General features: G+C 40.7%; 1 protein-coding gene across 3 annotated transcripts in view; it reads right to left on the bottom strand.

Annotated features, from left to right (window-relative positions):
• Nucleotides 1–14982, bottom strand: part of jade2 (jade family PHD finger 2) — a 178708-nt gene that overhangs the window by 152424 nt on the left and 11302 nt on the right. For all 3 annotated transcript variants that reach the window (XM_063053278.1, XM_063053280.1, XM_063053279.1), the window contains exons 4-6: nucleotides 14027–14160; nucleotides 5917–5991; nucleotides 3703–3788 (exon numbers count right to left, since the gene is read on the bottom strand). In XM_063053278.1, coding sequence (XP_062909348.1) covers nucleotides 3703–3788; nucleotides 5917–5983 — 153 coding nt within the window. In that variant the 5' untranslated portion in view covers nucleotides 5984–5991; nucleotides 14027–14160. The remainder of the gene's footprint in view (nucleotides 1–3702; nucleotides 3789–5916; nucleotides 5992–14026; nucleotides 14161–14982) is intronic.

Below are 14982 nucleotides of genomic sequence, written 5' to 3'. Positions count from 1 at the left end.
ACTGTTATGGATGTAATCTTTAAAAATACCTCAAACTCGATCTCAGTTCCTTTCTTTTGATAAAATTAGCAATACTTTATTCACACTTGTTAATGAACAAGTTCAGTGGTTGCCATGTTGATCATGGTTTCCATCACTCAATATAAATTTCTCACATATTTTTCTCTGGTGTTTGGGAATTACTCAAATTATTTTTATTACTTTTCATACCAACTTCCAAGTCCCACGAAAAACAGTGTTTTTTCTAACATCATTCTCTACAACTTCCGTCGTCTCCAAAGGGATTCTACCACCAAACATACCTTTACCTCCCGCCCACCGTGATTCCTTTGTCCGTTCTTTCCTCCCCACTCATCTCCCACCCTGCAAGCAGCTAAGGCTACACTTCCCTATTCACCTCCTCCCTCACCTCCCTTTCGTTGCCCCAAGCAGTCCTTCCAGGTGCATCAAAACTTCACCTGCGAAACTTCTGGGGTCGTCCGTTGAGTCCTGTGGTCTCCATGAGGTTTCTTCTTCATTGGTGAGACCCCTCGTAAATTGAGGGAGCACCACCGCTCCCTCCGCCAAAAGGCGGCACTTCTCAGTGGCCAAACATTTTAATTCCCATTCCTATTCCGACACGTCAGTCCACGGCCTCCTCCTGAGCCGCGATGGGTGGAGGCGCAACACCTGATATTCCCTCTGGGTAGCCTCCAACCTGATGGCGTGAATATCGATTTCTCCTTCCAGTAAAAAATCCCTCCCGCTCCTTCCTTCTTCCATTCCCCACTCTGACGTTTTACCTCTTCTCACCCGTCTATAACTTCCCCAAGGTCCCCTCCTCCTCCTCTCCTCTCCTACTAGATTCCTTCTTCTCCAACCCTTCACCTTTTGCACCCACCTGCTTTCACCTATCACCTTCCAGCTGTCCTCCTTCCCCTTCCCCTTCCCCTTCCCCCCCCCACCTTTTAATTTTAGCATCTTCCCGCTACCCTTCCAGTCCCAGAGAAGAGTTTTGGCTCAAAACGTTGACTGCTTATTCCTTTCCATAGATACTGTCTGATCCGCTGGGTTCCTCCAGCATTTTGCGTTTGTTGCTTTGCACACTCCTTCGGTCGGGAAATCTCTTTCCAATACAATTGAGGGAATTAGTGATCGAGCTAATTTCTGTTTGTATTATAGGCAATAAACAAAAACATTTAGACAAGTTACAAACAAAAGGCATTAAAGGGCCTACCACATAGATTATACTTCAACATTTTTCTCCAATAAGGAAGCATATTGGTGCCAATACAGAGAGTGTACTGTGTAACCGTGACAAACTGTGCTAATGGCACCTAGTGGTAGTTATGGGTAGTTAGGTGACTGAATAGGCTAGTGCTTGAGAGGTGGGTGAGAAGGATTAAATCAACTTACTTTCTCTTTTACAAGCTAGTTTCTTTAAACAAGTACTTAATTTATTAGAGCTGCACATCCTTCCTTTCACAGAGCACGAGCATGGAAGTGCCAGACATCCAAGATGTTACATATCATTTTCACTGAGTAACGAGAGATGTTAATAGAAGGGCTGCCTCACTGAAGGAGGAACAACCACAAACACAGAACAGTGACTCCAAAAGGAAACCTAACTAAATATACGAGAAATAGGAAAATTTAAAAAAAAAGCAACTCATTGAAAGGATTCTCAGTCAAGACACCTCCAGACATTAAATTCACAGGATAAGAAATCAACACTGTTAAATCACAGGTAGTATTACCATACACTAGATAACTGAATAACAACAACCATAATAATTATACAAATTATCAGACTGCAAATAACTGGACAAACTCAGGGAAGGACATTTAAAACTATTTGCCATTGCAAAACAATGCTTAAGTCTTATTACGCTCACTTAAATCAAGTCTATGGCTAACACCACCCACCCCAAGCTCTCCGCTTTCAACAAGTGTCCTTCCCTCCACCCACTCACCGCAGGGTTCGCTCCCTCTGCCCACTCCATTTCCTGCAGTGATCACCCCCCCCACCCCGCATTCTCGGCAGAGGTCGCTCCCTCCGCGCCCCCCTCCCTGCAAATTCTCCACTTTCTGCAGGGATCACTCCCTCCGTGCCCCCTCTCACTGCAGGAATCGCCCCCTCCATGCCCCACTCTCCACAGGAATCACCCCTTCCGCCCACCCCATTTTCCACACAGACTGCCCCCACCCCCACCAATTCAGCGCAGGGATCACTCTATCCATGCCCGCCACTCTCCCTCTCTGCAGGGATTGCTTCAGACAACATGACTGGTCTCTTGTCATTAACAAATTGAGTCCCTTCCCTACAATTAAATCTACACTCTTCACACAGCTATTTGATTGCGTACTATCAGGTAGGGTGTTGGGGTGGAGATACGACTCTACCAAAGGAGGCGGCTAGCCTGCAGGTCACCCTGCTTAGCCACCTGATCAGGGTCATGTAACGGTCATATGAGCAGCTGACGCACATCACAAGTCCTGGTTATGCGACCGCTGATGCAAGGCAATCTCTGAAGAGTATTGATAATGGCTGAGGGGGTCACCCATCTTGTAAAGACACTGGCCAGAAGAAGGCAACGGCAAACCACTTCTGTCAAAAAATTTGCCAAGAACAATCATGGTCATGGATAAGACCAAGTACACCCACGTCATATGACACGGCACATAACAAACGGATAAACTAGCAGGTTATGAGAGGATACGCCACCACTGCACTACAGGTGGTGGTCTGTTATTCTGTACTGTCATCACATGGAAAAGGTAAAATCTCGGGAGTTTCAGCCATTTACTTGGAACAAAGAAGCTGAATGACGTGAAGGATAGACTATGGCAAAATTGTTTCCCCTCAGGGTGATGCAGTTAGGTTGTATGATACTCTCCTGTACCACATCATAGAAACTCCAGTATGTATACAAACAAGTGTAGCACACTTTTAGACTATTTTTCCAGGTACAGCTTCTTTTTTAAAGTTGAAACTGCTATTATTTTGCCCTTAAGATCTGATAATTACTTTTTGATATTGCACTAATCATGCTACTTTACTGTTATTTTTTAAAATAGGCATCTTTTCATTACTTCCTGTGGTGCACAGTAAACTGAATAGAACACACCCATGCATTGTAGAATATCCCCTGCACCCAAAACATACAAACAAGTCAATAGAATCTAACGCCCTTTTACAGGGACGAGAAAGGTGAAACCGGGGTTTGCTGAAAGCACAAACAGTAAATATTGACAGCCCAAGTACAAGACAGTTGATAAAAGGTGGCAAAGGCCAATTACATCACCAAAATCAGAATCCCAAGTCAAACTTTTAGCGCTCAATGTAAGTTTCATGCAGTGCAATTGTTAATGTTCTTTTTTTTAAAGTATGAATAGCACTGTTATCTCTGCATGTGATGTCAAAACAGGACATAATATGGCAGAAAATGTTATTTTTAATACTTCAATTTGAATGTGCAGGTATAAGCATTGTAATACTGTAATTTTGTTTTAGGTGCGAATAGTTGACAGAATCTTACAAAGTTCAGTTCAAAAAGCAATCTGCACTTAATCATTTTAAAACAAACCAAAGAATCCTTGGGTAGATTTTAAAATGCAACCATTGTCTGTCTGTTCTAATTGTGAAGCATTTCCAGTAATAGGCAAGATCCCCATGCACCGAAACTCATTTGTAGAAACAGCAGAATTATGAAACAAACAAACCTCTGAAGGTTTCTTCTCTTCCTGTCTTGTCCAAGGGTGCTTTGTAGTTGCTGATTTAGAACCACGAGACCACAGTGTTAAGTGACCTTGGGAGAGGTGGGCAGAGAAATGTAAGACGCTAGTACTCAAGAGTAAAAGGGATTTCATACAAGAACTGGTACTATAAATATACCTTTACATAAATGAAAAAATAGAAGTAACTCAAATTGTTTGATTTAGCTCATATTAAAAAAGCTGGAGAGTTGCTGATATCATCAAGAAAACGTTTGCTTCCGCTAATGATGGTCCAAACAGCCGTATTACAAAAGACTCCGAGAACGTTGTCAGGATTATACCTTTTCCCACATTCACGTCTGATTTCCTGCTCAAAAAGTTGGGTGTGTGACTTGCTCCGAGATCACTGCCCACACCATTCTGCAATCCATCATAAGGTTACGAGATAGAGGCCATATTTTCCTCCTTCAAAGCATGATCTCTGACAGCCTACCAAGGTTAGAAGCTCAATGTTCCAGAAATGCAAGGCAAAGCACTGGCCTTACTCAGAACATTGGACTGCCAACTCAGTGAAGTGGGATATCATTTTCTAACAGTCTTCATTTACAGTGCCAATTTATAATGGAAGACACTTACCAAATTAAGTTTTGCTTTGGTGTTAATTATTGAAATATTAAAGATAATATCGATGTTACATTTTTTTTTCCAGGATATGCAGTGTAGAGCTGATTACAAAATTTGGAGGAGGCTGACAATTGAATCATTCTACTTGCATAATACAGGAAAATATTATGAGGGATAGGATCAGCTTACATTAGGAAAAGCAAAAACATAATCAAAATAATTAGTATGGTTTTGCTAGGGTCTTGTCTGATTGATTTGAAATTTTGAAGATGTAATGAAATGTTTTGATAATGGCAGTGCAGTTGATACAGTTCTCAAAGACTTCAATAAGGCTTCCAACAAGGTCCCAAGTGGAAGACTGGACCAAAAGGTTAGAATGCATGGAATCCAGTGCAGATTGACTAACTGGATCCAAAATTTGTTTGGTATTAAGAAGTCAAGGGTAACAGTGGAAGATTATTTTCGTGATTGGAAGCAGGGGACCAAGGATATATCAGAGGGTTCAGTGCTGAGACCCGACTGTTTGATCCTGATGTGAATGTAGGAGGTATAATAGGTAAGTTTGCAGATGACACAAAAATGATGGTGCTGCTGATAGTGAAGAGGATAGTCTTGAGTTACAACACAATATTAATGAGACAGTAAGATGGGCAGTTGTAAATGGTGTTCGTGATAGGTGAGAGGCAATAAATTTTGGAAGGATGAATAAGGCAGGGTATACAGAATGAATGGTAAGAGCCTAGGAAGTATTGAGAAACATTGGTGTACAAGTCCAAGGATCTCTGAAGGTGGAAGATAAGGCACCTTTTACTAGATGGACAAATAATACACAAGAACAGGGAGGTAAACTTTATGAAACGTTGGTTAGGCTGCAGCTGGGATACCGTGAGTAATTCTAGTCACCATATAATAGGAGAGACCCAAATGAATTGGAGTACGAGTATGGCAATTTCACCAGTACGTTGCTTGGGGTGCACACTTCATTTCTAAGAGGATGAACAGGGTGGGTTTGTTTTCCTTGGTGTCTGAGCGGTAGAGAGGACAAGTACATTAAGAGTAGCATAGATCGGGGTAGGGACAAACTTTATCCCAGGGCTGAGGTAGACAGGTTGAAGGTAAGGATTAGAAGGTTTAGAGACCCTGAAAAATATTCTCATCACCAAAAGGGTGGCCAGAATGCACTGTCTGGTCTTATGGAAGCAGATACCCTCACAATATTTAAGAAATATCTCAACAAAAACTTTAAACACCAAGGTATAGGCCATGTACTAAAAAAAATAGGATTAGCATAGATGGGTTCTCAATTGTCGGTGTGGACATGATAGCAAGCGTTTTATGACTCTGTGAGGTCACACCAATCATCATTTCAGTTACATCAGTGAAAAGATAAATAGACTATAACATTGTTATTAATTTCTGACGACGAGTAGAAACATATACTTCTAAGTTTCCATGTAGACAGAAACTTGACAAATGTATTTGTAGTTTTAAAAATAAATATAAAACTCTTAGTATAAAACAATCATTTTTTAAGAAAATACGAGTTTGACTTCAATTCATAAAGTGTAGTTTCTATCCTTGGATTCAGGTCCTTACTGTCAGTGGTGTCAGAGTCCTCACTACTGATGGAAAATTTCCTCCGTTTCATTATTTCATTATCCATCCGGAAACCTGCAAAATTGAAAACAATCTCAATGTGAAGCTGGCAAGACTTACCAAGTTACCCCGTTGGGTTAATACATCAGGCCAACAGAAAAAAAGGATTCAAGCTAGGCAATCATTACTTGAGCAAAAGTCACAAAGATGAAAATTATCAAAGAGGAATGGGGCTAGAAACTGAGTTCAGAGATAAAACAAGATGCTATAATTGGGAACACTCTGCATCTACACCAGGCTCTGTCCAGGGATGAGATGGAATCAGAGATGAAGTCTGTACTAATCACCATGTGGCTTCTATTTACAAGTATATTTTGAAGAAGCCACATGTACTGCAGCAGGGTGAAAAATAGACAGAAACCTACGTACCAGCTTTCAAACACTTTTAGACTCTCAGAATCTGATGTCCCCAGGAGCCATTGACATGAGCTGTCTTTCCTCACAACAGCAGCAGGTGTCAGGGATCAAGTTTTTTGCTTCTTAACAGTGCATTGAAGTAAAGACAGAAGGCAAGTTCACCTGATCAGGTGATCCGTCAACAGGTGCACATTGAAGATGGTTCTTACCAGCAAGACTGGAGAGGAGAGGTTTCTCACTACCAATAATCTTTGGTAACTTGTCAGTAGACAACTGCATTTCATGAAGCTGTATCTTGGGGAAGAACTATAATAGGCAAAGGATACTTCTAAATGCCCACAGAATTGACATAATGTAAATTGAATACACAAATTCATAAGGCACAGCTTTTCTGGTAAACTTAATTAAGCTCATCACAAATGAAACTGACAGACATTTCTCTCTATAGAAGAGCCCACTGATCCCCTGTAATACCATTTTAGAGTCAGCTGTTCTGTCCAAAAGGACTGCTTTTCTGCAGTTCTTCTGGTCAGAAGTTGAATTCCAACTATTCTCAGAACTGTAAGATGGAAACCCAATCAGAACTGGAGGAGATACATCTATCTCTCGCCTTCACGAACATGTAATGAAACATGAAAGAAACTCAGCTTGCTCTAGTACAAGCTTCAGATTGCAAGGAACTGCCAGGCCTGGTAGGAACGAAGACTGAAAATGCGAAGAAACTTCAGGACAAGTACTGCATTGAAGTAATAGTTATTTCTGTAACCTCAAAATGAGGGTGCTTCCTAAAATCCACTGAACACTTCAGTGCCTTCAAAGCAGCTGTGTCTCATTCCTAACAATCTCCAAATGGAGACCTATAGATCCCACAGGAAACATCAAAGAACACTTTACAAGATGGTATTTGGCAGCATAACCCAACAAAGCCCAGTGAACACTTAAATGATAATTCAGTCCAAGAATCGACCTTATCATGTTCCTCGGTGGTTGCTCTTGCTACCTATAGTCACCCCCTGAGAAAAACACTCAAGCTCAGACATCATCTAACAAGAGTTCGGGGATCAGAGCTCTGATTCCAAATCAGAATCAGGTTTACTATCAGCAGCACAATGTTGTGAAATTTGTTAACTATGCGGCAGCAATACAATGCAAAACATTATAATATAGGAAAACAGAATTACAGTAGGTATATGTACGTTAGATAGTTAAATTAGTATAAGTAGTGCAAAAATATAAACTTTTAAAAAGGCAGTGAAGTAGTGTTCATGGGTTCAGTGTCCATTTAGAAATCAGATGGCAGAGGGGAAGAAGTTGTTCCTGAGTCGTTGAGAGTGTGCCTTCAGGCTTCTGTACCTCCTTCCTGATGATTGCAAAGAGAACAAGACCCGCCCTGGGTGGTGGGGGTCCTTGATGCTGGAAGCCGCAGGAAGTTAAACAAGTGATTATACAGGATGAGGATTATCACCTATTTCTTTCCATAAAGAATATTAATAGGGGATAACTGCCTGAAGTAGCAGTGCAATACAAGTTTTAACAAGTTGTCGCCAGTAGAAAAGTCATCATCCTCCATCTGTTCTGCAAGAGCATACAAGTCAAAATCCTCTTCAACACATCCACTCAATGCTGGACAGTCCTGAGTTAGTCAATTCTCTTTCCAATGCTCCTTGCTACGATTCTTCGTCTCCAACAAGCTCCTCACCGGAGTGGAGTTCAGGTACCAGTTAAGGGCAACCTGTTCAAGGTTTATTGCCTCCACCTCATATCCAAGGTTACTCCAACTTCAGTCGATGAATTACATAAAGAGATTACAGGTTCATACATGCATCTGCTGTTCTTGCAAAGCCTGCATAGGAGCCTCGTTCTTCTCCTGAATCCGTAGAACTGGGCGAGAAGGTAATTATTCTCAGCCTCTTGTAACACCCAAGAAGACTGAGCACAGCAATGTGATGGAACATGATTGTTCTATCACATTGATGTTGTGCCAGACACTCTAAAAAAGAATCTGAGTCATTTGAAATATGCAACTATTGATGGCGACTTGGTTGATATTACAGATCTCCTGTGGCTGTAAAAATTGTGTTTATTATTATGTTTCGCACCCAGTTGGAAAACTATCCAGATGATGACCTCCTCTGTAAGTCGTTATATATAGATTAAATCTTCAGTGACATTGCTGTTTTCACACAATGCTTCTCAAAAAAAATCATAAGATCTATTTTACTATAAACTCAAGATTGGGGTAATATACCCATTTCGGGAAGGCATCTTCCTTAACCCTCGTTTGACTCTTCTTCCTTCCATTCTGTGTATGTATGTATGTGTATATATATTACCACCTTCTTGAACACAGAACAAAGGATTCCATGTTCTTGATTTAGAACCTTTTGCCAAGATTGTAGGCAAAATTCCCCAAATCATGTTTCTGGCTCACAAGCTACAACAGTTGCTTGATTGTCTGATATTAGCTTAATAGTGGTCTATTTTTTGTTGTTTGTTACTCGATTGATAGACATTCATGACTTCTCATAACCAGAGGCCAAGCTCTGAGGGCAAAGGTGGTTTCAGTGCATTTGGCTTCTGGATCCCCATCAAAACATGTTACCACACTTTGGTCAACAGATCTCAATACTCTCACAGCCGAATTTCTTAATGGATGCCCACCCTCTCCTCATGATGCCAACAATGCTGCATATATGGTCAACTACGATCCACACCTATTATCTTCTAAACTTTTTGATCCCCCTCCCCCCAAAGTGTCTTCTTCAAAGAATTTGGTGCAGATTTCAGAAATATGGATGGTTGTTACTTAAAAAGCTGTGCTGCACTTCATTTATGGTAGAAAAAAATCAGAGCGTGTACCAAGTGCTCTTGCAAGGACCACCTCGTCTGGCAGCTCATTCCATACTCCCACCACTCTCTGTGTGAAGCCCCCCCACCTTAAGTTTAAGTTCCCTTTAAACTTTTCCCCCCTCACCCTTAACCCATGTCCTCTGGTTTTTTTCTCCTCTTGCCTCAGTGGAAAAAGCCTGCTTGCATTCACTCTATCTATATCCATCATAATTTTATATACCTCTATCAAATCTCCCCTCATTCTTCTACGCTCCAGGGAATAAAGTCCTCACCTATTCAACCTTTCTCTGTATCTGAGTTTCTCAAGTCCCGGCAACATCCTTGTAAACCCTCTCTGCACTCTTTCAACCTTATTAATATCCTTCCTGTAATTTGGTGACCAAAACTGAACACAATACTCCAGATTCGGCCTCACCAATGCCTTATACAACCTCATCATAACATTCCAGCTCTTATACTCAATACTTTGATTAATAAAGGCCAATGTACCAAAAGCTCTCTTTACGACCCTATCTACCTGTGATGCCACTTTTAGGGAATTTTTTATCTGTATTCCCAGATCCCTCTGTTCTACTGCACTCCTCAGTGCCTTACCATTTACCCTGTATGTTCTACCTTGGTTTGTCCTGCCAACGTGCAATACCTCACACTTGTCTGTATTAAACTCCATATGCCATTTTTCAGCCCATTTTTCCAGCTGGTCCAAGTCCCTCTGCAGGCTCTGAGAACCTTCCTCACTGTCCACTACACCTCCAATCTTTGTATCATCAGCAAATTTGCTGATCCAATTTACCACATTATCATCCAGATCATTGATATAGATGACAAATAACAATAGACTCAGCACTGATCCCTGTGGCACACCACTAGTCACAGGCCTCCACTCTGAGAAGCAATTCTCTACTACCACTCTTTGGCTTCTTCCATTGAGCCAATGCCTAATCCAATTTACCACCTATCCATGTATACCTAGCGACTGAATTTTCCTAACTAACCTCCCATGCGGGACCTTGTCAAAGGCCTTACTGAAGTCCAAGTAGACAACATCCACTGTCTTCCCTTCATCCACTTTCCTGGTAACCTCCTCGAAAAACTCCAATAGATTGGTCAAACATGACCTACCACGCACAAAGCCATGTTGACTCTCCCTAATAAGTTCCTGTCTATCCAAATGCTTGTAGATTCTGTCTCTTCGTACTCCCTCTAATAACTTACCTACTACTGACGTCAAACTTAACGGCCTATAATTTCCCGGATTACTTTTCGATCCTTTTTTAAACAACGAAACAACATGAGCCACTCTCCAATCCTCCGGCACCTCACCTGTAGACAGCGACATTTTAAATATTTCTGCCAGGGCCCCTGCAATTTCAACACTAGTCTCCTTAAAGGTCCAAGGGAATACCCTGTCAGGTCCTGGGGATTTATCCACTTTAATTTGCCTCAAGATAGCAAGCACCTCCTCCTTTTCAATCTGTACAGTTTCCATAATCTCACTACTTGTTTCCCTTAATTCCATAGACTTCATGCCAGTTTCCTTAGTAAATACAGACGCAAAAAACTCATTTAAGATCTCCTCCATTTCTTTTGGTTTCGCGCATAGCCGACCACTCTGACCTTCAAGAGGACCAATTTTATCCCTTACAATCCTTTTACTCTTAATATACCTGTAAAAGCTCTTTGCATTATCCTTCACTTTGACTGCCAAGGCAACCTCATGTCTTCTTTTAGCCCTCCTGATTTCTTTCTTACGTATTTTCTTGCACTTTTTATAGTTCTCAAGCACCTTATTTACTCCGTTTCCTATACATGTCATACAACTCCCTCTTCTTCTTTTTCAGAGTTGCAATATCCCTTGAGAACCAAGGTTCCTTATTCCTATTCACTTTGCCTTTAATCCTGACAGGAACGTTCAAGCTCTGCACTCTCAAAATTTCCCCTTTGAAGGCTTCCCACTTACCGATCACATCCTTGCCAGAGAACAACCTGTCCCAATCCACGTTTTTTAGATCCTTTCTCATTTCTTCAAACTTGGCCTTCTTCCAAGTTCAGAACCTCAACCCTAGGACCAGATCTATCCTTGTCCACGATCGTTGAAACTAATGGTGTTATGATCACTGGAACCAAAGTGCTCCCCTACACACATTTCCGTCACTTGTCCCAACTCATTTCCTAACAGGAGATCCAATATTGCATCCCCTCTAGTTGGTACCTCTATATATTGATGTAGAAAACTTTCCTGAACACATTTTACAAACTCTAAACCATCTAGACCCCTAACAGTATGGGAATTCCAATCTATATATGGAAAATTAAAATCCCCTACCACCACAACTTTATGTTTCCTGCAGTTGCCTGCTATCTCTCTGCAGATCTGCTCCTCCAATTCTCGCTGACTATTGGGTGGTCTATAATACAACCCCATTAATGTGGCCATACCTTTCCTGTTTCTCAGCTCCACCCATAAGGACTCAGTAGACAAGCCCTCTAATCTGTTCTGCCTGAGCACTGCTGTAACATTTTCCCTGACAAGCAATGCTACCCCCCACCCCACCTTTCATTCCTCTGCCTCTATCACATCTGAAACATCAGAACCCTGGAATATTAAGCTGCCAGTCCTGCCCCTCCTATAGCCAAGTTTCACTAATTGCTATAATGGCATAATTCCACGTGTCAATCCACGCCCTCAACTCGTCCGCCTTCCTCGCAATACTCCTAGATTTCTGAAAGGACAATGAACCAACCCACAAACACTACCTCACTATTATATCTTTTTGCACTTATTTAATTTGTTTATACACTGTACATATATCTTAAGTTTTTGTATATATTGCATTATACAGCTGCTGCAAAACAATAAATTTCCACAACATATGCCAGTGATATTGAACCCAATTCTGATTCTGATCCTATTCCCATTATCTATCATCAATTTTGACACAGTAGTGACTATGGAAACACACACACTGCAAAAGTAAAGGCATTAGTTAGCATAATTCTATAGTTGGAGAAAATGCTGCTCTGTGATGGGCATACTGTCTGGACCTATACAATACACAGTTAAACACATGCTTGCTTGCTATCTAAAGATTTGATTCTTTTTGTCATTCATTGTAACATTGTAATGATCTTTTTTTAGCCAGCAGTAAATAATTCTTGCTTTTCTGGGCCACTATAATAACTTAGCCATCATCCTGCTGTAATTATAGCGAAGAAATTAGATCAATTCAATTAAATTGTGAAGAAAGCATGGCAGTGCCTCTACTTTCTTAGGATTTTGCAAAAATTTGGCATGACATCTAAAACTTTGGCAAACTGATGTAGATGTGTAGTGCAGAGTATATTGACCTGCCTTTTGCACAGCCTGGTATGGAAGCATCAATGCGCTTGAGCAGAAAATCCTACAAGAATTATTCAATATGGCGCAGTCCTTCATGGGTAAGGCCCTCCTCATCCTTGAGAACATCTACATGGAGCACTGCTGCATGAAAGCAGCATCCATCATCAGGGACGCCCACCACATGGGCCATGTTCTCTTCCCACTGCTGCCATCAGGAAGGTGATTTAGGACCCACACCAACAGGTTCAAGAACAGTTGTTCCCCTCAACCATCGGGCTCTTGAACCGGAGATGGGGGGTGGGGGGGATAACATCACTCAACTTCACTGAACTGTTCCCACAATCTATCGATTCACTTTCAAGGACTCTTCACCACATGTCCTCAATACTTACTGCTTATTTATTATTATTATTTTCTCTCTTTTGTACTTGCAGTTTGTTGTCTTTTGCACATTTGTTGTTTGTCCATCCTGTTGGACGCAGTCTTTCACTGATCCTACTGTGCGTCTTAGATTTAGTGTGTATGCCCGCAAGAAAACAAATCTCAGGGTTGAATATGTTGGCCAATACGCATTTTGACAATAAATTTACTTTGAACTTTGAATTGTGTTAGACAGCTTGGGCTGAATCCAGCATACAGCTTCAGAAGCTTTTTCTATCAAGGAAGCAAGTAACTTTACTTTAGGCAAAACTGTAAAATAATTGCCAACTGCCATTCTCTGCTAAATGTGATAGGGCACATGTTTGTGATCTTCACTACTTTTCTTCAAAACGAAGAACTTCCTTCATACAGTATATGCCTCCAGGTATGGGATGCTACCAAGACCCAACTGCTTCCTTTACTTGTACCTTCCATTTAGTAGTTGTTTGCCACTGGGCACCAGTGAAGACATTTGTCTACTTCCTTCTACCATCCACAATAATCCATAAAGCAGCCTCTCCTTAAGAAAGTCTGCAATGTGATCACTCCACAACTGCAATGATACCCTGTGTATTTATTTACAGCAGTAAATTGATTAATTGGTGATGCAGCATCAACATTACACGTTTCAAACCTGTCCAGTTCGGCATTATTTAACAGTTTTCTGGCTAAAGATGTTGAAACATTAAATTTACAGTTCAATTAAATCTTAAAAATAAACTCTTAAATTCATTGTGTATTTCTGTTCTTAGCCATGGATTGGAGTTAAATAGAAGGCAAACATCCCCCAAAAGACTGGGAGGTTTGTTCTGTGTTAATTTTCATACTGACTCCTTAAATCTGGGTTCAGGTGCAAAAACTTGCCAAAACAAAATGGTGAGTGAGTGCCCCAAAGGTGCCACCAGAAAAGCAGGCAAAGACAACCACAGCTAGAGATAATAAAAGAAATTTAAACTTTGTCATGTGAGTTTCTGGAAATATGAACTCTAACCAGAAAAAGGAAAAAGAATAATTATTCAATTGCTATACAGTCAGAACTGCAATTAATAAACAGATTCAGAGGAAGCAATAGGGAGTACTTACCTTTTGATACAATCTTCTGGTCTTTTCAAAGTATGTGCCCGTTTTCCCAGATTATGTGCCCAGTAGCTACATCTTGTATTGTGAATAGTAACAGCATTTCCAACTAATAAGATGCTCCACGGATGTTAAAACATCTAAATATGAACAGAAATATTAAATTATCTTCCTTTAAAACCCGGGTCTGGAAAGTGTATAAAGCATTATTTATTAATAAAAGTATTATTACGATAGTGAAGGAACACATTTGTGTTTCACACTGCCTTTTCACGATAGAAGAATGAATTGTATTACTGCACGAAACAATGGGAGCCAGCACTAAAATCTATCCGAGATGGGTGAACTGAGCCTGCTTTACCTTTTACCTTTAATGTCTTTTGAGTTAAGGTGAGAGAAGTTCTAAACTAGTTCCTTGTGTGTACAAGCCCATGACAGAAAATTACCCCTGAGCTCCGTTCTAATTCACAATCTTTCTCAAAAGGGCAAAGGGAGTGGAGGTCAGCCAAATGGAATGGAGATCAGGCAACGGAGAACATGCTAAAAACTGGTCTTCTAAGACACAATGATTGTCGCAAAATTGTTACGCAATTTCTTATCCAGATGTGTTTGCTCCATTTAATATGTAGCAGAAATAGCGTCTGTTGTTGGATCATGGCAGAAAGAAGTTTTTTTTTGTTGGTGGCAGAGAACAGGCATTAATGGTAGACTTGAAGGAGTATTGGCAGGACGAGGAATGCAATTCTCCTTTGATTCTTTTCCTGAAAAAAGTTAGCATGAGCATAGAAGGTGTCATCCTGTTTTCAACAATGGATTGACTTTTCAATGAAATTGTCAACACAGAAGATCTCAGTATATGATACAGGAAAATATCTAATTTTTAGTAATGATATCAGACTGTCACATTAATATAACATTTATATGAACCATGAACCAGAAGGAAATATGTTATAAATAAAGCT

Source organism: Mobula hypostoma, chromosome 7 (genome assembly GCF_963921235.1).
Source record: "Mobula hypostoma chromosome 7, sMobHyp1.1, whole genome shotgun sequence".
Lineage (NCBI taxonomy): Eukaryota > Metazoa > Chordata > Chondrichthyes > Myliobatiformes > Myliobatidae > Mobula > Mobula hypostoma.
Note: the sequence above shows the minus strand (reverse complement) of the source record. Positions and strands in the feature narration are given on the sequence as shown.